At 23.8% G+C, this 22,801-nt stretch overlaps 6 protein-coding genes across 6 annotated transcripts; 3 read left to right on the forward strand and 3 right to left on the reverse strand.

Moving 5' to 3' along the window:
- Positions 1-1,765: 1,765 nt before the first annotated feature.
- Positions 1,766-4,210, forward strand: PVVCY_1202510 (DnaJ protein, putative; the record flags this gene model as incomplete). The annotated part of the gene is made up of 1 exon (XM_008625260.1): positions 1,766-4,210. The coding sequence occupies one exon, from the start codon at positions 1,766-1,768 to the stop codon at positions 4,208-4,210; it is 2,445 nt and encodes an 814-aa protein (XP_008623482.1).
- An 834-nt stretch (positions 4,211-5,044) lies between these two features.
- Positions 5,045-5,560, reverse strand: PVVCY_1202520 (glycosyltransferase family 28 protein, putative; the record flags this gene model as incomplete). The annotated part of the gene is made up of 1 exon (XM_008625261.1): positions 5,045-5,560. The coding sequence occupies one exon, from the start codon at positions 5,558-5,560 to the stop codon at positions 5,045-5,047; it is 516 nt and encodes a 171-aa protein (XP_008623483.1).
- Positions 5,561-7,242: 1,682 nt separating this feature from the next.
- PVVCY_1202530 (ferlin, putative) lies at positions 7,243-12,387 on the forward strand (the record flags this gene model as incomplete). Its single annotated transcript, XM_037634656.1, has 3 exons — positions 7,243-11,831; positions 11,960-12,204; positions 12,323-12,387. The coding sequence occupies 3 exons, from the start codon at positions 7,243-7,245 to the stop codon at positions 12,385-12,387; spliced, it is 4,899 nt and encodes a 1,632-aa protein (XP_037490722.1).
- Positions 12,388-12,533: 146 nt separating this feature from the next.
- Positions 12,534-16,320, reverse strand: PVVCY_1202540 (C-mannosyltransferase, putative; the record flags this gene model as incomplete). The annotated part of the gene is made up of 7 exons (XM_037634657.1): positions 12,534-13,983; positions 14,100-15,299; positions 15,409-15,427; positions 15,541-15,570; positions 15,780-15,860; positions 15,949-16,013; positions 16,271-16,320. 7 exons carry the CDS (start codon positions 16,318-16,320, stop codon positions 12,534-12,536), a joined length of 2,895 nt encoding a protein of 964 aa, XP_037490723.1.
- A 738-nt stretch (positions 16,321-17,058) lies between these two features.
- On the reverse strand, positions 17,059-18,573 carry PVVCY_1202550 (conserved Plasmodium protein, unknown function; the record flags this gene model as incomplete). The annotated part of the gene is made up of 1 exon (XM_008625264.1): positions 17,059-18,573. One exon carries the CDS (start codon positions 18,571-18,573, stop codon positions 17,059-17,061), a length of 1,515 nt encoding a protein of 504 aa, XP_008623486.1.
- Positions 18,574-19,197: 624 nt separating this feature from the next.
- PVVCY_1202560 (AAA family ATPase, putative) lies at positions 19,198-22,597 on the forward strand (the record flags this gene model as incomplete). The annotated part of the gene is made up of 2 exons (XM_008625265.2): positions 19,198-22,375; positions 22,542-22,597. 2 exons carry the CDS (start codon positions 19,198-19,200, stop codon positions 22,595-22,597), a joined length of 3,234 nt encoding a protein of 1,077 aa, XP_008623487.2.
- Positions 22,598-22,801: the final 204 nt, after the last annotated feature.

The following is a 22,801-nucleotide window of genomic DNA, read 5'->3' on the forward strand; positions in this document are numbered from 1 at the left end:
ATTTTTTTTTTGACTTTTTTTGAATTTTTTCGAAATTTTTAATGCACTATATATATGTGTGTTTGATGTTAACCTTAAAAGTTCATAATATAATTGTAATTATTTTTGTTATTTATTTTATAATCTTTTTACTATAATTAACTTTGTGGGTATGTGCAAAGACATTATTTAAATGTTTTTAAAATTATATTTTTATAAAAAAAAATATTAGAGAATACGCATATTTGGGAATTGAATATGATGAAACGTCTTTTCCTCGCTTTTTCTACGCTGACATATAAATCATTTGTTGTGAATAGTCATAATTATTTTTGAACATTATAAATAATAAAAAACATATTGTATTTTTTATTTATATGATATTAAAAATAGGCAAACATTTTGCATAACCATTATTAAATATATAAACCAAAAGTTATATTACAAAACAAAAATCAGACTGCATGTTTTCATAATACATATATACATGCAAATATAGCATGTGTTAGACATGGAGGTCCCACGCTACAACAACATGTATTATATCTTTCATCCTCTTAAAATAGAAAATTAACAGTTTATTATATATTTATTATTTATTCGATTTATTTAATTATGATTAAATAGTATATATATATATATATATACATATGTACATATATATACAACAAGCAATATATAATATTCAAATACAATAATCGCAAAAATATATTTGTATAGATTTTGAGTATTTATAAAAACAAAGTAAAAATAAATAAAAAATAAGCGTATATTATTCTTTATTTTTTCCCTTTAATTTTTATATTTAAAAAAAATTTTTTTTTACAATTTTTTTTGCTTTTATTTTATAATTTTTTAATGCCCATTTATTTAACTCAATATATTGCGGTGATTTTATTTAATAAAAATTTTTAATTAATTTATATCTATATTTTAGTTGCTTTTTTTCGTTTTTTTTTATATATTTTTTCCATTTATTTTATTATTATTTATTTTATTTTTTTTTTGAAGCAAATATTATAATATATTTAAAATAGCGTCAAAAAATATGTACATAAATAATTAAATATTCATTGATGCTTATTGAACAATTGGCTTATTATTTTTTTTTATTATTATTAAATGATTTAAAATAATAAAATATTTTTGACTTATTTTTATTACAATAAGCATAAAGGTATTCTTTATATACGAATCCTACATAGTTAAAGGTATATAAAATATCTAAGAGTAGTTGTATAAGAATAAGAAAAAAAAAAATTTTATTATAGACGGATAGAAAAGTCAAAATATAGCTATTTCCCAAAAAGTTTTACATGAACAAGTCATATAATTAAAATATAAGATAAAATCATAATTTTTACGTTTAACGGATGCTCAAAGTGATATAGATGTTTATTTAATTCATTGCTTTTGGAAGTAAAACAATAAGTTAGTCTTCTTATTCGATTAGCACTTATCTTGAGTTTGTTTATTACGCTTTTAATTTTTAAAACAAGTTAAATTGTAAAAAAATATTAACATAAATAGCTATTTTTTATAATGGCTATCAGAATATGAATAAAAGATGAATCATATCAGTAACAAGTAACAAAAAATGTCAATAATAATAGCACATTGAAGAGTAGCATAATCTATATAACTATATATTTTATGTTTTGTTTTTATATACACTATTTGGAATATTCTTTATATTGAATAGTACCATTTAAAGTGTTTAAAAAAAATATATATTTAATTTGCGTTGATATATTCGCATATTAATTTATATTTACAAAAAAAAAAAATGTCGGATTGGGGGATTAATGAGTTAGGAAATTGGGTATCAAATAGTATAAGTCAATTGAGCGCAAATATTACATCAAATGTTTCATCGACCTTGAGCCCAATAATTCCAACCGCTGTAGAAGAACCTCCTGCTTCATCAGTTCTTCCAAATCCTAATAATAAATTGTTTTTAAATTTGCATACTGAGTCAGATAATTCGAATGATTCAGACGATTCAGACAATTCCATTATTCTAAATAATTCAAACAATTCAAAAGATTCAGATGATTCAGATGATTCATATGATAATAACTACGATGCCTATGATTATAAATTGGGATATTATTTGACACAAGAAGAACGGGAGCAACGAAAACAAAATTTTATCCAGCAAAGTATGGCTTCTATTCCAGATGAATATGAAGATATACTTACTTATACCCCATCACATAGGAAACCTACCACCGCCACACATAAAAATAAAAATGATGGAACATGCAAAAAAAAACCACCAACTGTAAATTATAGTGCAAGTAGAAAAGGTGATAATACACACCGAAGAAGTGATAATGCAAATAGACGAAGTGAAAGTACAAGCAGACAAAGTGAAAGTGCAAATAGACGAGGTGAAAGTATGAACAGGCGAAATGATAGTGCAAATAGACGAAGTGATAGTATGAACAGGCGAAATGATAGTGCAAATAGACGAAGTGATAGTGCAAATAGACGAGGTGGAAGTACAAGTAAGAAAAGTGACAAAGGTAAAGCACCAAAAAAAAATACTGAAGAATTTCAAGAAGGTAATAATTTTTTGAACAATTTGGGATTAAATTCTTTATTTTCTTATGGAGATACATCAGCACATTGCAATGAATACAAAACAGGTTATAATTTAGATCTTGAAGCTCAAAGGATGTTGCATGATAGTTTGACATATGATGCATATTTAAAACAAAATAAAAAAGGAAATGGTTCTTCGACCCCACGTAACTTATTCCAAAGAGGTCAGAGTCGACAAAGAGATAATGATATGCGTATATGTGTTGATACTACATATTATGATATATTAGAAGTAAATCCAAATGCAACACAAAAAACAATAAAAATGAACTATTATAAATTAGCATTAAGATATCATCCAGATAAAAACCCTAATGATGATGAAGCAAAATTAAAATTTCAAAAAATAAATGAAGCATATCAAGTATTAAGTGATGAAGAAAAAAGAGAGGAATATGATCAATATGGTCTTAATGCAACTAATGGAATGTTTATGTTAGATCCTTCTGTGCTATTTGTTTTATTATATAGCTCTGAAGAATTAAAAGACTATATAGGTACTTTAAGAATAGCATATTATATTCAAATGATATATAACAGTTCAGAATCTATTGAAGATTTACATGCTGTTCGAAATATAATTAAAAAAGAAATAGATTTAGAGCAAAAACAAAGAGAAGTAAAATTGGCTTTACTTTTACGGGATAAATTAAAATTATATATGGAAGATGAAACAGCTTGGGCTAGTAAAATGGAAAATGAGCTTAAAAGATCAATGGGTTCTTATTTTTCAAGTTCTATATTAGAATCTATTGGTTGGGTATATAATAATGTTGCATCTGCATATATAGCAGAAGTAACAACTTTTGGAGGTGTTGGTGCAGCTTTACCAACTGTTAAGGCATATACTAGATCTTTACAAAATCGAATAGGAGTAGCCAGATCAATAATAAGCACATTTGTAACAATGCGACAAGTAGCTTCCTATTATGATAAACTAAATTTAGAAGAAAAAAAAGAAGAAAAGGAAAAAAAAAAAAGAAAAGAAAACGACGAAGAAGATGATAAAGAAGATAATGAAGAAGAAAAAGAAAAAGTTGAAGATCCTGGAGAAGGACCAAGTACGGCCCAAAATGCAGAAAATAAAGAATTAGATCCAAATGATTTTGAAGGAACTGGTGATATAAATTTTGGATTTAACATCTCTGATTTTCTTTTTGGAGGAAGTGATACGAGTTTAAATAGTACAGATAAAACTAAAAAAGAGTCAAAAGACCCTGAAAAAAAAAGATTAGAAAAAGAAGCTTTAAGAGAACAATATCAAACAAGAACATTTGGTACAATAATAAAAAATATACTTTCACTTGTTTTATGGGATATAGAATCAACAACTAAAGAAGTAGCACAAAAGTTAGTACGTGATGAAGGTGTAGATATTAATACTCGATTAAAAAGAGCATATGCTTTGAAACAGTTAGGAGATATAATGACAAATTTATCAAAAACAGAAAAAGATTTATTTGATGTTAGTAATTTGGATATTAGCCAACTATTTGATGATCTTATTTTAAAGGCAGCCAAAAAAGCAGAAGAAGAAGAGGCATCCGGTGAAAGGCAGAAAATTGATAGAGATCGAAAATTTAGTGGTCTAAAATTTAACAAAAATAATTCATGGTTTGACTAATTTCAAAGTTATATCATAATTTTAGTAAAACAAAGAGGATGTACTTTCACTTCGAATTAAGTTCTATGGCTTTTTTTTCTCTCAATTAAAAAGTACACCCTTTATAATATATGGAACCGCCTTTGATATTCAAATTAATTTCAATTTAAATGTTTGGTAATTTATAAAATTTTTTATTTAAACATAAAATCGAATAGTAGTATCCTATCATTTTAAGTGCCATAACAATGTACACGTTATTATTTGTATATATTTGCTATGCGACTAATCCTGTATGTATGTATATATATATATTTGGGTTTCACTTGACAATGTTAGCGTTTCCCTATAATTATTTCGAATATTACTAGACATGTTTATTTTTAAATTATTTTATTATATGCTTTGATTTGTATGCTTTTAGTGGCATGATTTTCTTTTCATGATTATATTTATTTCTACCCATGGGCACAGCAAATTTGTCAAAACTGTGCTACATATTTATAGGATACAATATTTATTTTGCATTTTCATTATATATTATACTTTTTTTTTTACCGTTTTAATATTAAAAATAAATAAAATGTTTTGAGTTTTTATTTTTATGTACATACTATATGTGTAAATGTTATATGAACTTTTTTTATTATCCTTAATTTTAATTATTATATGATTATTACAAAATTATTTATTTCAATTTTTTAATTTTATTTAAGATTAGTGGTTATTGGTAGATAGTTATTTTTTGAATAATAAGTTACAAAAAAAATGAGAAAAAGGGAAAAGGAAAAAAAAATATTTTGATATGTATAAAAAGTTTAAGGTGGTATGTTAATGTAATTAATTTGTGTGTGACTAGAAATTTATGAGATCTTTTAAATCAGATATGAATTTATCTGTTTGAGGGTTTGGGAGTTTTTCATATTTATCTGTCTTTAAGCATGTCAAAATACTTTGTTTTAAATTTAATAAATTATCACATATTTCTAAATAATTTGAAGTAGACATAAAATGAGCAAATTCCATTTGATGATTATCCATTAATTTTATATTTGGGACAATTAAAATTTTTTTATTTTTTCTTAAACATTCAAATGTTGTTCCTACACCTGCATGGCTTAAAATCAGATTAGCTTTATCATAATATTTACTAATATTATTTTTATATCGAAAATATTTTACTTTTTGTAATAAAGTTGAATTTGTATTTTTGTAATTGTATATTAATTTAGGTATATAATTAGAGTTTCCGATTTGTATAGTTAATTTTGTAAAACCATTTTTTTTTAAAAATAAGTGAAATTCTTTATTATCAACATATTCAATTAACTCATCAAATTTATAAGAACCAACTGTAACAAATAAGTACATTTTTAGGGATACTTAATATTAGCTATATGATATGCATATTTTTTTGTCTCTCTTTTTTTTGTAAAAAAATAGCATTTCCTATTTCTTTCTATACTTGACAAATTTGAAAAATATTTATAAGGTCTATAACAAATATTGTTTGGTTTAATTTAAATCAGTAGATATTAGTTTGGCAAACTTACACACACACACCCATACCTTCTTCCTTATATTATTAGTAGCTAACTATTATTTGTGATTGTTATATTTTTTTTTTTTTATTTATAAAATAGCTAGCTGAATAGCCATTTAGGGGATAAAAATGGCAACTATTAAATATGTAAAAAAAAAAAAATACAAAAAAATAATAAGAAAATACGAAAAAGAACTTTAGCTAGTATTAAGGGATATACATAAATGGAGAAAAAAACAATGCTCGTAAAAATATGGAATATATTACATTTTGCATATTATTATTTTATTATCGTTTTGTATCATTTATTTTTGTGCCGCAAAATCGATTATTATTAATAAGTCAAGTTCAAAAAGGTTATAGTAAAATGTGCTGATAAAATGTGTGTACGTTCTTTTTTTTTTTTTTTTAAATATAAAATTATAAAGAAAAATAATACATTTAGTATTTTTCATTTTATTTACAGATATATTATTTTTTTTAATATTTGTTTAATGATTATATGTTATTTGTTTTATTTCCCTAAACATGCATTACTTGGGAAAAAAAAATGACACCCTGATCATATTGTTTTATTTTCTTTGTGTATACTATATAAATTTTATCTAGAGCTTTTGATATAGTAATTAAACTATATAAAGCTCTCTTTTTTTCAAGTGTATGTATATATAAGTATGTAATTGTATTAACACATGTACATATATCCTATATATACATAATTTTGAAATAGAAAGATAAAAAGTGATGAAGTTGCTTGCACAATTCTTCATAAGCACATTAATTCTCTTTTTTTCTTTTTTTTCATTGATTTATTATATGCCTATATATACGAGCATCATTTATGCATATTAAGTGTGTATATGTACATGCATAAAGGGGTAAGCAATATATATGCGTCTGTTTGGATGCCAAACTGCTATAAAGTCCCTCGTTTTTTTTCCTTTTTTTTTTTAAACTGAACTATTTTCATTGTGGGACTTAGAAATATGTTCATATTATTTGTAAATATATCTAAAAAAATATATAATAAAGCAATGGCGTATTAGTTAGCATTGTACATATATATATGTGCATATACATACCTCTCTCCTGTTTTAGTTCCGTATTTCACTATTCCGTTGTGCCTGCCCTCATCTATATTTATATATACCGATTAATTTTACACACTTTTTTATGTATACAAATTTTATGATATATTTTTTAGTTTTTATGTCAAAAGGTATGAACTAAAAAAGGGAAAGAAAAACAAAAATAGATTTTTTCACAAGCATTAATAAGTTGGAAATGAGAAGCGAGTAACGATTTTGATCTTAAGGGAAAGACAGAAATTTACTTACTATTTATTATTTTCTAATCTATTGTATAATATCGGTAACAAGCCATTCATTTTAATTAATGTGTGAATGGTAGTACCTAATCGAGTTTACAAATAAGAAAGAAAAATAAATACATACAGTAGTCACATGATTTTATAAAAGACGGGAAATAGTATAATTATAGTGTCCATAAAATGAGTATAGGAAAAAAAACGCAATATAATATAAAGGTGGACATACATGAAGTTAAAGATTTGAGTTTTCGAGAAAGTACAAATGAAAAAGAGATAATACCTAATCCTTATATTGAAATAAAAGTTAATGATGAAACAAAATGTACAGCTAAAAAAAATCAAGCAGTAAATGTTGTATATAATACATCATTTAATTTTTCTATGGATTTAACTGATTATGATTTTCAAAGAACAAGTGTAGAAGTGTGTGTATTACATAAATATACAATTCAAAGTGCATTAATTGGAAAATGTTCTTTTAGTTTAAATTATGTATATTCAAAGGTTCAACATTGGATATATAGAATATGGGTTAAATTACGAAATCCTGATTTACCTTTAGATGATGTAGGATATTTATTAATATCGGTTGGAGTATATGGGCCTGGTGACTCGATACCGATTATAAATGATAGTATAAAGACAAATATGCATGACCATGAAATATATACAAATAACAAAGGAATAGATATACATATAACCCATTATGATTTATGTATAAATATATTTAGAGGACAAGACATCGAATTTATAAATAATGCTAATAGTTTATTTCAAAATAATTTAGAACCATATGTTAGAGTAATACATAATGGGTTTGAAGAAAAAACAAAAATTATACGAAATGACCCAAATCCTGTTTGGAATTTAAGTGTTCATTTACCTACATGTACACCTTGTTATGATAAAAATATAATTATAGAATTAATTAATGGAGAAACAAATGGTGTTGTTATATATAGTATTTTACTTGATTTTTTTGAAATATTAAAAAGAGAAATAGCTCCACGATGGTTTAATATTTATTATAATCCTCAAAATTATATCTTCCCAAGAAGTAGTATTTACTCTCAAAATATAAATCAGAATTCTAGTAATCCTCATGCTTTTGGTAATAATCCAAATGTGAATAATAATCAGTCTGTTGCTGGTATTGGGAATACAATTAATAATGTTAGTACATTTGGAAATTATTTATTTTCTGGGACAACTGCAGAAAAACTTTTTAAAAATGCTGCACAAGGAATAAATATTAATGATATATTAGGTATAACAAAAGTTCAAAATATGTTTATTAATGATAGTTTAAAAGAATTTTATCTTTATGGTGGTCGTATATTTCTAGGAGTAAATATTACAAAGATTCATGCTCCTGGTCCTATATGCATTAAATCAGCAAAAATAGAGCATGACCCACCTAATAAAGAATATATATTTTGTGCTGATATTTATGAAATATTAGGAGTTGAAGGAAATAATAAGCAAGCAGAATGTGAACCTAATAATGTGAATAATATAACTGATGAAACTGGAATAAATGAGAGATCCAATTTTAATAGTAATGGGGATAGTATTATATGTGTATGTGGATTAGGACCTCATAAATTAAAAACTCCACCACTACTTCCAAACGAAGCAGGATCTTATGTTTTAAATGAAAGTGCTGGAAGAATAAATGAATTTCGTATATTTTTACCACAAAATAATAATGAACAGATTTATGATATATTTCTTTATATATATGTAAAATCAAATATATCAGTTACCGATTGGATTACGAATAGACGGAATATATATAATAGTATTTTAAATACAGAAGGGGAAGATGGTGATATAAATAAAATTCAAAAGATAAATAAAATGAGTTCAATTAATCAAATATCTGATGATATGTTTAATACAAACTCTGAAATTTTAAATAATTATAGATTAAAAAGTTTTGTTAGGATACCATTTAAATATTTACTTTTAAATGAAAATAAGCCAAAATGGTTTTCAATGAAAAATGTTGAAACAGATGCACATGATTATAATATATCATTTTTTGCAAATTTAATACCTTGTAATTTATATAAAAAAAGACCTAAAAGGTTAGAATATAAATTGTCACGATATTTTTTTCGTGCTTTAATTTATGAAGGTTTACATTTTCCAGCTAAAGGATATAATGCATTTCCTGACCCGTACATAAAAATAGAGATAGCTGGACAGACAATAAAAACAAGTACTATTTTACATACATTAAATCCAAATTATTATGAGGCATATGAAGTTGAAGTTATATTACCAACAAATTTAAATCTTGCTCCAGATATATCAATAGAAGCATTTTCAGTAAATAAATCATTTCTATATAATGATGATATTTTATTGGGTTCATGTACATATCCTATTATGAAAGTTCCTATGGAATGGAAACGATCACCTATATGGATTAATTTGAAATCTTCTCAATATAAAAAGTGTAAAGCAAAATTATTAGTTGCTTTTGAATTAGTACCATATGAAAAAGTAGTTAATGATGATCAATATCCATTTTATGATGATATAAGACCATCTACTTTACCTGGGCATGTTTCTTTATTTTTAGTTGGTATTCGTATGTTTAAACCTTTGAAAGATCCATCTGTTACTGTTTGTTTTGGTCGAGATATAGATGATACATCTCAATTTTTATGGCATGAAACTACTAATAAAGTTATATCTGGAAAAGAAGGGAATTGGAATTTTTTAAAATATTTTTCTCTTGATGTAGCATTACCTAAACGTATGCAGCATCATAGTTTTTTAGAAGTTCGAGTGGAGGATAGAGGATCTAGTACTGGTTTTACGGGTGGGACAGCTAATGGGTATAATTCAATTAATGCTATAAATAATGATAACTTAGTAGGTACTGCTTATATAACCCTAAACCCTCTTCTTCCATGGTTATATGAATATGAGCAAAGGGAATGTATAGAATTGTTTAAACTACATTTATTGGAAGAGGTTTTAATTGAAGACGCGGAAAAAGCAAGGAAAACATATAATAGTGCATTAATATATAAAAAAAGTTCAATATTCTCTAAAAAAATGTCAAATGATATATTTGAAATACAAGGAACAGATGAAGAAAGAGATGAATATGGTAATAATAATGTTTTCCATGCATTATCATTAAATATGTTAGAAGAGAATCCATTTTTAGAATATGGTGATGAAGATGCAGAAGAACCAGAGGAAGGTGAAAATGGGTTCAAAAAAGGGATACATAAAATAGAAGATATAAATGAAACTAGAGATAGTGTAATAGAATTAGAAAACAAAATAAAATCAAATGATATTTCTAGTCCAAATGGAATAAACATAATGAATGAGTATGACAAAATATATGATGTAAATAATCAAAAAAAAGAAATTAAAAAAAAAAAAAAAAATCGAAAAAATATAAATAATGAATATGTTCCTTATAATGATCCCGATTTTGCAAATGTTCGAATTGAAGACCCATTAGAACATGTATGTTTTACACAAAAATCAGGTGGATTGGATAATGATGTTGATATAACTGCATATTCAAATAATAATGGATCTATTTCAAATATAAATGAGAACCGCATGAACAAGCAATATGCATCTGCTAATACATTGGATAATACAGAAAATTGTGGAAAAACAATTTATGGGTTCAGTGAAGATATGTTAAATTTTCAATTATCATTAGCATATGATGATGATCATGATGAATTACAAAGAGAAGAGATGTTATATGAATATGAAGTAGATATGGATATAAATGATTTACCATATTTAAGGGCAACCATATTTAGATGCACTGATTCTGGAATACCAGAAGCAGTTGGTTATTTAAAATATATATGTAATGTATATGATGAAAAAACAATGCATAAAAAAAAAGAAATGGTTAAAGCATGTGATAACTTAGTAAGAGAATATAGATTAACACGAAATTTAGTAGTAAGAGCATATATTATTCAAGCAAGAGGTTTAAATCCGCCATCAGGAGCTACAGATATAACAACCTATGTATGGATTAAAAACAGTGATGAAATAACAAACATTCCAGGTGGTTTATCACATAATATTAAAGATACAGGACATATAAAAAAACAAGGATATAAACCTGAATTTAATAGATGTTATCAATTATTATGTTCATTTCCTGATGAATCAATAATACAAGTATGTGTAATGAATCAAGGTTCTATATCTGATGAAGTAATAGGATATACATATATAGATATGGAAGATAGATATTTTAATAAAAAAATAAAACAACTAATGTTAGATGATATTATGCCAATAGAATTAAGATCATTGAAATTAGAAAATAGTACAATATCACATGGGTCATTAAGATGTTGGTTTGAAATATTTACAGAAGAATTTGCACATTTAAATCCTGTTAAAATTTTATGTTCAAATGAACCAGATGATTATCAATTACGATTAGTTGTATGGAAAGTTTCTAACGTAGCTATGGATAATAATTCAACAGTTAGTCTCTTTGTTAGATGTATATATGCAGATGATGATTCAGAAGATATTAGAGATACAGATATACATTATAATAGTAAAAATGGTAAGGGTACATTTAATTGGAGATTTGTTTATAATGTCAAAATTCCTACAAATTCAACAACCCTTAAAGTTCAAATACATAATTATGCTCTTTTGTCATCAAATGAACCAATTGGTGAATCGTCTCTCGATTTATCATCTCATTTTTATCGAGCTCGAAAAAAAAAAGGTTTCTACCACATTCCTAGGTATGCTTACTTTTGTTTTCCTGTGATTTGAGTGTGTCTTTTAATTGAATTTTTTTTTTCATTTCATTTTGTGGAAAATTTTATATTATAAAAACATTTGGTATATCATTTTTTTCAAACTTTGTCAGATTCTCTATTTCTTGTAAGCACCCAGCACATAAAAACAAAATTCGAGGAAATATAGAAATCGAAGCATGTATATTGCCAAAGAATGAAGCAGATGTGGGTCCTGTTGGAAATGGACGAGATGAGCCAAATAAAGATCCATTTTTACCACCCATAACAGAGAATAGAACTTATGTAGATTGGGTGACTATAAATGAAAAGTTAGGAGATGCAACTGCATCTATAATGCAAGGATTGAAATGGACAGGTATATTCATCATGTTTGATTGTATATGTTTAGTATCCAAATTGGTTGATGCTAATGTAGTAGTGATAAGTAGTAAAGTTATATATAATAAACTTATAATTCTTTCCTTTCTTTTTAGGAGTATGGGTTATGGTTGCATTTGTTGTTATTGGAATTTTATTTATAATGTTTTTGTTAAAATGAGGATAGGATATGATATAATGAGTTGTATCTCATTAAGACATGGAGAATGAAATTGGTCATATCTTTTATTTTGCATCTAACAGAATCATGAATTTATTTTAAATAGTGCTCAAGCAAGTTTCATAAAAAAAAAAAAAAAAAGATTACTAATAGATGTAAAAAAATTTGAAATAATCAATTTGATTTAATTTTCTATTTTCAAGTATATGAAAATTTTTCAAAACACATTCATCTAGATATGAAACTTTTTTAACTAAGTTCCATATATTTTTATAAATAGATTGATATTCTGTATATTCATGTTTAATAGTGTATATATGAATTGCATGTTCACACAAGTCGTTTAAAATATGTCCTAAATTTTTTTTATAAAATATTATTTTAGTTATTTGTTCCGTTTTATCTGATTCATTTGATTTTATATTTTCATAATAATATCCATTATCTAATGAAAATGTAACAACTTTTATAAGTTTATCGATTTTATTATAAAGAATAAATAATTCATTTTTACTTTTAAATATTTTTGTATCTCGTAAAAAGTATATATACGATGAAAGTATGTGTATTTGGCTAGTTAAAGGAATCATAGGAGTCCTACCTATCATATGACCAGTTGTCAGGGATATATCCTGATTATGTTGTATATCATTTGGTATTATTAAATCGGTTGCTTTTTTATATAACATATTTGCTTTATTTATATTTTTCATATCATAATCATAATATTCAGCTAAATGAAATATTGTGAGAATATCTTTATCCCATTTTATTTCATCTTCCAGTTTGTCATCATTGGTGTCATTGGTTTTAGGATGGTTAAAAATTTTGTTTTCTATATAATTATATAAAAGGGATGCTATTTTATAATTTTGTAATATATCTAAATTCGTTCTTGCAACTTCAGCTATATGAATTGCACATTTATTATCTGTTTTTATACATCTAGATATCCATGGCATAAAATATGAGATGTCAGCATATTTTGATTCTTCAATTGGTTGATACGGTTCATTATCTTCAATAACTTTTGAAGTAAATTTTATAACACTATATTTTCCATTTCTATATAAAGTTTTATAATTGGTATCATCATATATTACTTTTTGGCAAAATCGGATATTTTTTTTATTTGTGCATCTAGAATAATTAGAATCTATTTGATCCGCTAAATTAAATGGGCCCATTCCCCCATTTATAGATGCACATCTATAAATATTACTAATAATATAACGAATTTTATATTTTTCATAATAATATTTTTTTGCATCAACAAAAGGTATACAACTAGCTAGCATGTAATAATCTTGAACCCGTTTTCGTAATCCTACATCTTCATATTGTGGATGTAAAATCATTTTAAAATTGGTTGTTGATCTTAAAAAACTCGATGTAGGTATATCAGCTAATATTGGTTCCCCCTCTTTTATATTTATTTTCAACCAACTAATTAAATCTAAATTATTTTGCAAATTTGATGGTTCGTTTCTTATAATATTTATGTATTCATATTTCGGAAAATATTTCATAAATGGATATATCCATTCATAGATGCAAATTATATGTATCATGATTTTTGCCGCTTTTCTCAGTTTTCTGGAAAAAAAGTAAATATATCATATGTCGGTGCAATAAAAAAAATGTATATCCATATTGAAATGGATATATAATTTAAGCTAGCTATATAAATTAAAGAGATTTTTGTAATTTACCTGACTAAAGGAAAAGAAGGACTAGCAATAATAAAAATTATATTATTTAAAAAAGTAGGGGATCCAACCAAAGATGAAATGACACATAAAAGAGGCAATGCTAAGACACGAAGTCTAGCTATTATTAACATAAGGAATATAAAAAATATAGCTTGTATTAATAAAAAAATAAAATTTGGTGTAATAAATTCATTAAATTTTATTGTGTCTTTTTTTATATATTTCGATTTTAAATATATGATTATATAAAAACTATATATAATTACAAATATAATAGAATAATCAAATAAAGCTGTTTCTTTTATCATATTAAACATATTTTTTGAAAATGGTTTAAACTCTCCTCCTCCACTATATATCATTGTATCAAAATTATGGTTTCCTATATTTAATCTGACTTTTAATAATGAAAGAACATGTGAATCATCTTTTGTTTTGTTTATTATAAGTATACGTAAAAATAGAAATATAAATACTGATATAAATCCATTTTTTAACATAAATTTAATTTTTTTTAATATATTAAAGTTGGTTATATTATTTTCATCTATTTTTATTTTGTCTTTTTTAAATAAATTATTTTGAATTTCATTCATCCCTTCTACTATTTTGTTAGTCATATTTGTGTTTGAATTATTTTTAAAAATGTTCATTGACATACTAATTAAGGATTTATCTTTTTTGTTAGTTTCTTTATTTTTAATTGGCTTTAATTTTTGATCTTTAAATGCTATATTATTTTCTGTGTTTATAATATCACTATATATGATTGTTACTAGAATTGAAACAAGGACATATGGGAAATATGTATATAACATATATCTTGGAAATAAAGTAACTACTAAAGATAATATATAAGACAAGCCAAAAACAATTAATATGTTTTCAAATTCTTTTTTTATTTCATATCCCAATAAATAAACTATAAAAAGACTAACAATATTGGTTAGCAAAATGAAAACAGAAAATTGCCATGTTATTAAAAAAAAAAAGCCATAAAAAAGTAGGGGCACATAGTTTAAAGCTGATATCTGTTGAAGAGGAAAAAAATAAAGGAATGGTATGTCAAATAAAATATATCGATATAAAACAGATAAGGTATCATATCCTTTCTTACCTTCTTTTCTCTGAGAATAATATATATATGTAAAATAATCCCCCACATATAAACAGAAGCAAAATTTTCTCTCAAAGAAAATCCTGGAAATAAAAAGAAACGATGGGATTGGAAATATATGAAGTTGAAGAATATCAAAGATTGTCTTTTTACTTTTTTTATTGTTTATTTTGGAGCAATGTTAATTAGTACCAACTAGTCTCATTATAAACTTTTCACGAAAACATGAAAAAAATAGCATTATAAATATAATTCCAGATGAATATGAGTTTCCTAAAAAAAAATATGTGGATAGTGTGAGTCAAAGCAAAAGGTACAATTTACAAACATCTTTTGAATTTTTTTTATTTATACCTAGATAAACGGAAAGAAAAAAGAGTGTACTGACACTAGCCGCTTGAGAAAGGAGTGCTAAAAATAGATAATTAAAATGGTGTGTTAAATTGGGGAAGTAAGATTACAGAAAAATGGAAATAAACCTGAATAGACATTTTATTTTATGATTCAAAGAAACAAAATAAGGGTATAAAACAATCATAGTAATACTAATGATAATTAGTTACCTGCATAAACATAAAAGTTGTATGGAGTTGCAAAAAGTGTTTCTAATTTTAGCAGACGCCATATTGTTCCGAGTACGATTTCTTCAAATATGAAAAAGAAATGAAACAATATAAATATGTTAAAATGTGAACATTAAAAATAATTGAATTTATTTCATTTTTAAAATACCTGGATAAATATTAAAACGTTGTAATGCATTTATTCGATTAGGATATTCACTTCTATCGTCATTTCTAAAAATAAGGTAGTTAAACAATTGAAGTGAATAAAGTGTGTCCCTTCCGATCTAGTAATTTTAATTTTTCGATTGGTTAGATATTTTTTTATAAATACATGATCAGGTTAATGGCCTCCAAATAATTTTCAGACTTAACTAGGTCATCATAGAAGGAGAAATAAAATGCTTCCTACAAAAATGGAGTAAATATATATAAGCATAGATTGTTTGTATTCGTTCACGGTGTCAATATTCTGTTCTTAAGTCTATTACCTCTGAGTATAGTGATACTTTTTGCTCGTCATAATTTCTACACAATTCATATTGATATCTCTTGTAAAATGTGATAAAAACAAACAAACTAAATATAAAATGGAAGAAAAAAAAGATTAAGAAAAAGAGTTACAAAATGGCATGCATTAATATTATCCATTTTCTACATATGCACAGTGAGTAATTTTTTATTTGCTATCCATTTAAGGGGAATATTGAATTAAGAAAAATAATATAGGTGTGTATATATTATGTATTAATTTATGATATATTCATAGATATTGTCATTTTAGTGATGTTTGGATAAATGATTACCAGATCAACAAAGAACAAAAAAACAGTCTCACTTTGCATTTGTCCATTTAAATAAGTAAAATTATTTAATTCCCGTGTTTATTAAAACATAAATCGAAAAAAAACATATAATAAAAAAATATTTCTACCAAGAAAATAATTTGTGAATAGCAAAAAATAAAACAATATAAAATACAATAATAATAGTGATATTCACAAAAATGTATAAAGGCAATAATATGAAATAAATGGTTAGTATGTTATTTTCCGGAATAAAATGGAATTATATAAATTTAAGAAAAAAAAAAAAAGTTAAAAAATTGTTCATTTAAAAGTATGTATAAATATGACCTATACTAGTCATATGTGTGTAACATAAATTTAACGTCTTATTTTTATACAATAAAAAAATAGACTAAACAAAAAAATACTCATATATAATCATTATTTTTTTGGATATATATGCACAAAAAAATAGTTATAAAAATCCAAACTTATAAATAAACTAACATGTCCAAATTTTCAAAAAGATTATTATCCTTTTCTTCTATTCCTATATAGCAATTACAAAATTTAGAATTACTATCAGGTAAATTAAATGAAGAAGACATATTATCATGATATGTATTGAATTGATTTTCCTCATTAGATATTTGTTCCCATTTTTGTTTATCTTTTTGATAAAAAGAGTCTTGGTTATTTTTCTTTAAATTTTCAACAAAGGAAAAAAAAAGGGATGGAGGAAAAACTTTTGATATAATTTTTTTATTTGGAAATTTTTTTATTAAAAGATAAAATTGTTTTGTGCAATTAGGACATACACATAAATAAATTCTTATTCTTTTAGATTTAATTATACATTGAAATTTTAATATACTCATGTCTGTTTTGTTTGGATTTTTTTTTATTTTTTTTTCATTAGTATCTTGTTTCTCTAGTTCCAATTCATTAATTAAGTCTCTTTCATCATTTTTATAACTTAACATATTTTGTTTATCATTAAAAAATATTTTTTTTATATTGCTCATGAAACCTCCAAATGTGCTACTACTTTTTTCTTCATTTGGATTTTTATTTTCATAGGCTAGTAGAATTTTATCATTTTGAATTATATCAGTATATGAGTCAATGTTATTTAAATTATGGTGAGGTTCTATATAACTATATGGTTTATATTCATCGTTTGAACTACTAGAAAAATTCATAGATTCTTTTAAATTTTGTTGTTCCATATATGGTTTATTCTTTTTTGGGATTCCCATTTGCATTAATTTTAGCTTATTATAATTTTTTATGTTATCTATTTCAGTGTCGCTTGACATATAGTTTTCATTTTCTATCATTTTATTATCTATTATATTATAATTATTATTTAACTTGTTAAGTTGTCTTTCTTCGAATAGGATATTAGTATCATCTTTAAAATTGGAATGAAGGGTTTCTCTTTTTATTTTGAATGCATTATTCTTATTTTTCAAACCATCCTTTGACTTTTTATAGTTTTTTATATAAATATTATGACAGCTATGGGTTCTCTTTGTTTGATTATTAATTTGGGCTTCTACTTTGCTTGATGATGCTTCACATTTTTCCTTTTTGGGGTTTATCCGAAATATATTATTATATTTACTACTTTCTATATTATCATTTTCATTATAAACATAATTTGAACTAATACGTTTGATGGTGGAATTGCCACATTGGGCATATGGAGTTATGTCGTTATAACAGCTGTTATAATATATTTCATCATAGGGATAATTAGTAAAAAGAATTCCACAACTATTTAAAAATGTATTATTAAAAATATGAATAGATAAATTGTTAGCTAGTTTGATGTTTATAAAAGAGCTATATTTTTCTAATAAAACAGTGGACAATTGAAATATTTTTCTTTCTTCTTCCAATTTTTTAATATGTTTATTTATTATTTTGGATTCTAATTCTATTTCCTTTATTTGATCTCTTATATATTTAATATGTTTCTTTGTTCTTTTTTCCCTTTTCATAATTCGTTGAGGTGAAAATATTTATATTTTTTGTAAACAATGCTTTTTATGGTTTTTTTTTCTCAAACTTGTTTAAGATTTATATATTGTGACTTTTTTTTCTTCTTCGTGCCCTCATGTTTTTGCCATTTGTTAAGTACACAATATGTAGTTTGACTTATAGTATAACCATTTAGAATATTTCTTTTTACATTCCATTAAAAAATATATCAATGTTTTTTATTTTATTATTTTTTTTCTCATGGAAATTGATCAAGGATAATACTTTTGGCAATATTCCACCGAAGAAACTTTTTCATTCTTCCCTTATTCACCTTGGTTCATTAATTTTTATAACTATATATATTTTATTATTATTATAATTATTTATTAATTATTTTGTATTTTATTTTTACATTTTTTTTGCCAATAAATTTACACCCATATTAGGGTATATATAATACGGGTAAATAAAATTGCGTGATAAAAAAATTATTACTCAAGGCAACTTTTTTTTTTTGTAAAATATCTACAAAAAAAGTCGCGTTAGAGGAAAATATTTAATACTTGGCTTTTACATATAAATAAATATAAAAAGAAGAATATAAAATATTTATATGTTGTAACTAATAATGAAGATGAATAATGGAAAAATTGTATTTTGAAAATTTTATTGTTTACTGTAATTCAAACAAATCTTTCTCCTATCTCCAAAAAAATGAAAATAGCTATAAAAGTCAGAAAAAAAAGATCCAAAATAATGAATATGAAAAGCTAGTTGATGAAAAAAAAAAAAAATATAAATGGATAAAAAACTTATCACATAAAGAATGCTCTAAACATATTTTAGAAAACATAAAACACACAGAAAATAAATTTAATGGAAAACCGAAAATTAAAAAAAGGGGTTATTCAGTATTATGTAATATAAACAATGAACTAATTTACACCTATAAAAACATTAAATTTATAAAGGATTCGAAATGCATGAAAGCTGCTTCCCTAGCTGTTCAGAAAAAAAAAAATGTTTTTAAACCAAGTAAATGTATATCAATATTTAAAGGAAAAGAAGACAGTGAAAAAAAAGAAAAATGGACAACAACAAAACAAAATACAGGAAATAATGATCTAATAAAAGAAAAACGTTTTTCTAATGAAAATAAATTAAAAAGTGAGGATTTAATAAAAATAAAAGGAATAGAGAAAAAAGACAATCGTATTGATATATACAAATATTTATTTAATATTTATATTAGAAAAGAATATTATAAAAAGGTATCAAAGCGATGGTTAAAAAAATTTATAAAGAAAAATGGGCCTTTATATAAAGAAATAGCCAAACAACTAATTAATTTGTTGATCATAAAAAATTTTATAATTTTTGATGTTGAATTATGGAATTTCTTTCTTCCACAAAATTTGACAAACCATTTTAACATAAATTTACAATTTTTTTGTGGAAAATCAGGAAATAAAAAAACAGAATTTTTAAAGAATATATTTGAATCATTTCCTTTTAAATATTCTCATGAAAATGTTCATATTATTGATATGGTTGAGTATGAAAAATGTCCTATTGTATATGACTATAAATATTTAATAAATCCCAATCGTTTTTTAAATAGTGTCGAAATAGGTGTAAATAATAAAAAAACCAATAAAATAAAAAATATAAATAAAGATAATTTTTCATTCAAATTATTTGATATGTCAAGAAGTAAAGATATATATACACAGTTATCACCATTAAGACAAGATGGAAATTGTGACAAAATAAAACAGGAAGTTGACATTCATACTATTAGTTCAAAACATGCTAAAACTTCTAATATTAATATAATAGATGCAAATGAGAAAACAATGGACATCAAAAAGATAGACAACTCATGTATTAACCAATATAGATATAAAGATAAAAAAATTCTCAGTCTTTTCGAGTCTTCAGATAGTGAAGAAATGTGTAATAGTATAGATTTACACTATCTAAATAAAATAAATAAGCATAATAGTTATCTTTCAAAAGATATAAATTTATATAATTATAAAAAAAGAACTTATATAAATAATATACTTTACCCAAATTATTATGAAATTGCATTAAAGGAATTTCTAATAACAGATGTGAAAAGCAGAAAAACAATTCAGATGATTGATTCATTGAATTTAAATTTAGAGTATATTCTTATTAGTTTTACAAAAATTGCTATAATTAAACAACTTGTATGGAAAAAAAAAATGTTTAGACTGTTACATAAATTTGTAAAAAAAGATTATAAGACCAAATTGGAAAAGAAAATAAGAAGAAAAACATTAGGATTGAACTTATTTAACGGAGGGTATTCCTTTTTGCTAATAAAGAATCTCGATTTTATAAACAACTTTTCTGTTTTAAAAAAAAATTGTATTATGTTTTTATTATTAAAATATATTTTTATATGGAAAAAAATGAATTTAAATGCACACATGTTTATTGTATCTCCAGTTTTAGATGAAAATATATCAAGTGGATTTAATAAAAGTGATATTGGAAAAGAAAGTCATGAAAATGTATTATTACAATTAAATCCTTATATAAATAAATATTTTCTTTTTATATTGCCTAAATTTCTTCATCATAAAGATAGATATATAGTATTAAAACATTTGTATAGAAAACATAATTTACCATATTCAATTAAAACGTTACAATATGTCTCTAAAATAACAAATAGCTATTGTGAAGAAAATTTGATCAAACTATTTCAAGATGAGTACAAAGAGAGAATTATTTATTTATTAAAAAAAAAAAATAAAAGCAAAGATGAAAATTTGAATAATACTGTGAAAAATATAAACAATGTTGATAATCTTGTGGATATAAAAAAGAATATTAAACAATTAATGTCTAAAAATAAAAATAAAAAAATCCATTTTTTTAATAAAACTCTTAATTTCCAATGTGATTCACATTTATTTATTCACGGAAAAGAGATTGAATTATATAAAAAGAAAAGTTTTGAAAAGTTGAATAAGAATGGCAAGAGTAAGACATACGGATTTGACAAAGTAGTGGGAGAAAGTGAACTTATTAATAGACTGAAAAATGAAGTTGTTTATAATTTTATTTATAGAGAAAGACAAAAACATTATAATAGTACTGATTGTGATAAAAACCTTTTTGATGATGTAGGTATATTATTATATGGAGAAAGTGGATCTGGTAAAACTTTCATATCAAAAATAATAATCGAAGAATGTAATTGTAATTCCATTATTATAAATTGTGCTAATATATTTAATAAAGTAATGGGTGAATCTGAAAAATGTCTGAATGAAATATTTGAATATGCAAAAAATAAATTACAACCATGTATAATTATGTTTGATGGTATTGAAAATATTTGCTTTAAACATGATTTATTTTCAAATTCTATTGATAAATTTTCTGCACGATTAAAATTATGTTTTTATGAAAATCTAGATAAGTTACATTTTGAAAAAAAATGGAATTTAAATAGTAAGAGGAATACTAATTCAATTATGATTATTTGTACGACCACTGATATTAATAATGTTGATAGTAATTTATTAGTAGATCATAGAATTAGGCATATATATCAAACTAAAAGTTTTAAGTTTTGGAAAAATAAAGATGTGTATAAACTTTTTGAAAACTGCTTAAGGTCTAATAATATAGATCCAAATGTTTTAATGAATTCAGAAAATTTTCAAAAATTTATACAAGAAAATATATTAAGTAGGAAGGATAAATTTTCACCCCTTGATATTTCGAATATGTGTTCAGATACATTAGCTCGATGCATAAAAATTGGCATTTCGAATGGTTAGTGAAAATTAAGAGAATATATCATTAAAACTATTTTTATTTATTTATATCATCTATCATTATCATATTTCCACCTTTGCAACTACCATGTGTTCCATTACACATATAAATAAGGGATGCCTTTGTTATATATTTGACATATTTACTTTTATTTTTTTATTAGGAAATGAAATAAATCTAGAAATTTTTTGCAATATACTAAGAGAAAATTATAAATAAAATGATAAATATGGATATATGATATTTACATATTTATATTCTATGCTTATACGGTCGTTTCAATTTTTTCCTTTCTCGCCACATCAATTTTAATTCAATTTACTCAATTTGTAATTATGAAAATGAGAAATATTATTTTTGTGAAAATTTTTCTCTATATGTTTTTTTTTTTATTTTATATTTTATAAATTTTTCGTATTTTTT

This window comes from Plasmodium vinckei (assembly GCF_900681995.1).
Source record: "Plasmodium vinckei vinckei genome assembly, chromosome: PVVCY_12".
In the NCBI taxonomy this organism is placed as follows: Eukaryota; Apicomplexa; class Aconoidasida; order Haemosporida; family Plasmodiidae; genus Plasmodium; species Plasmodium vinckei.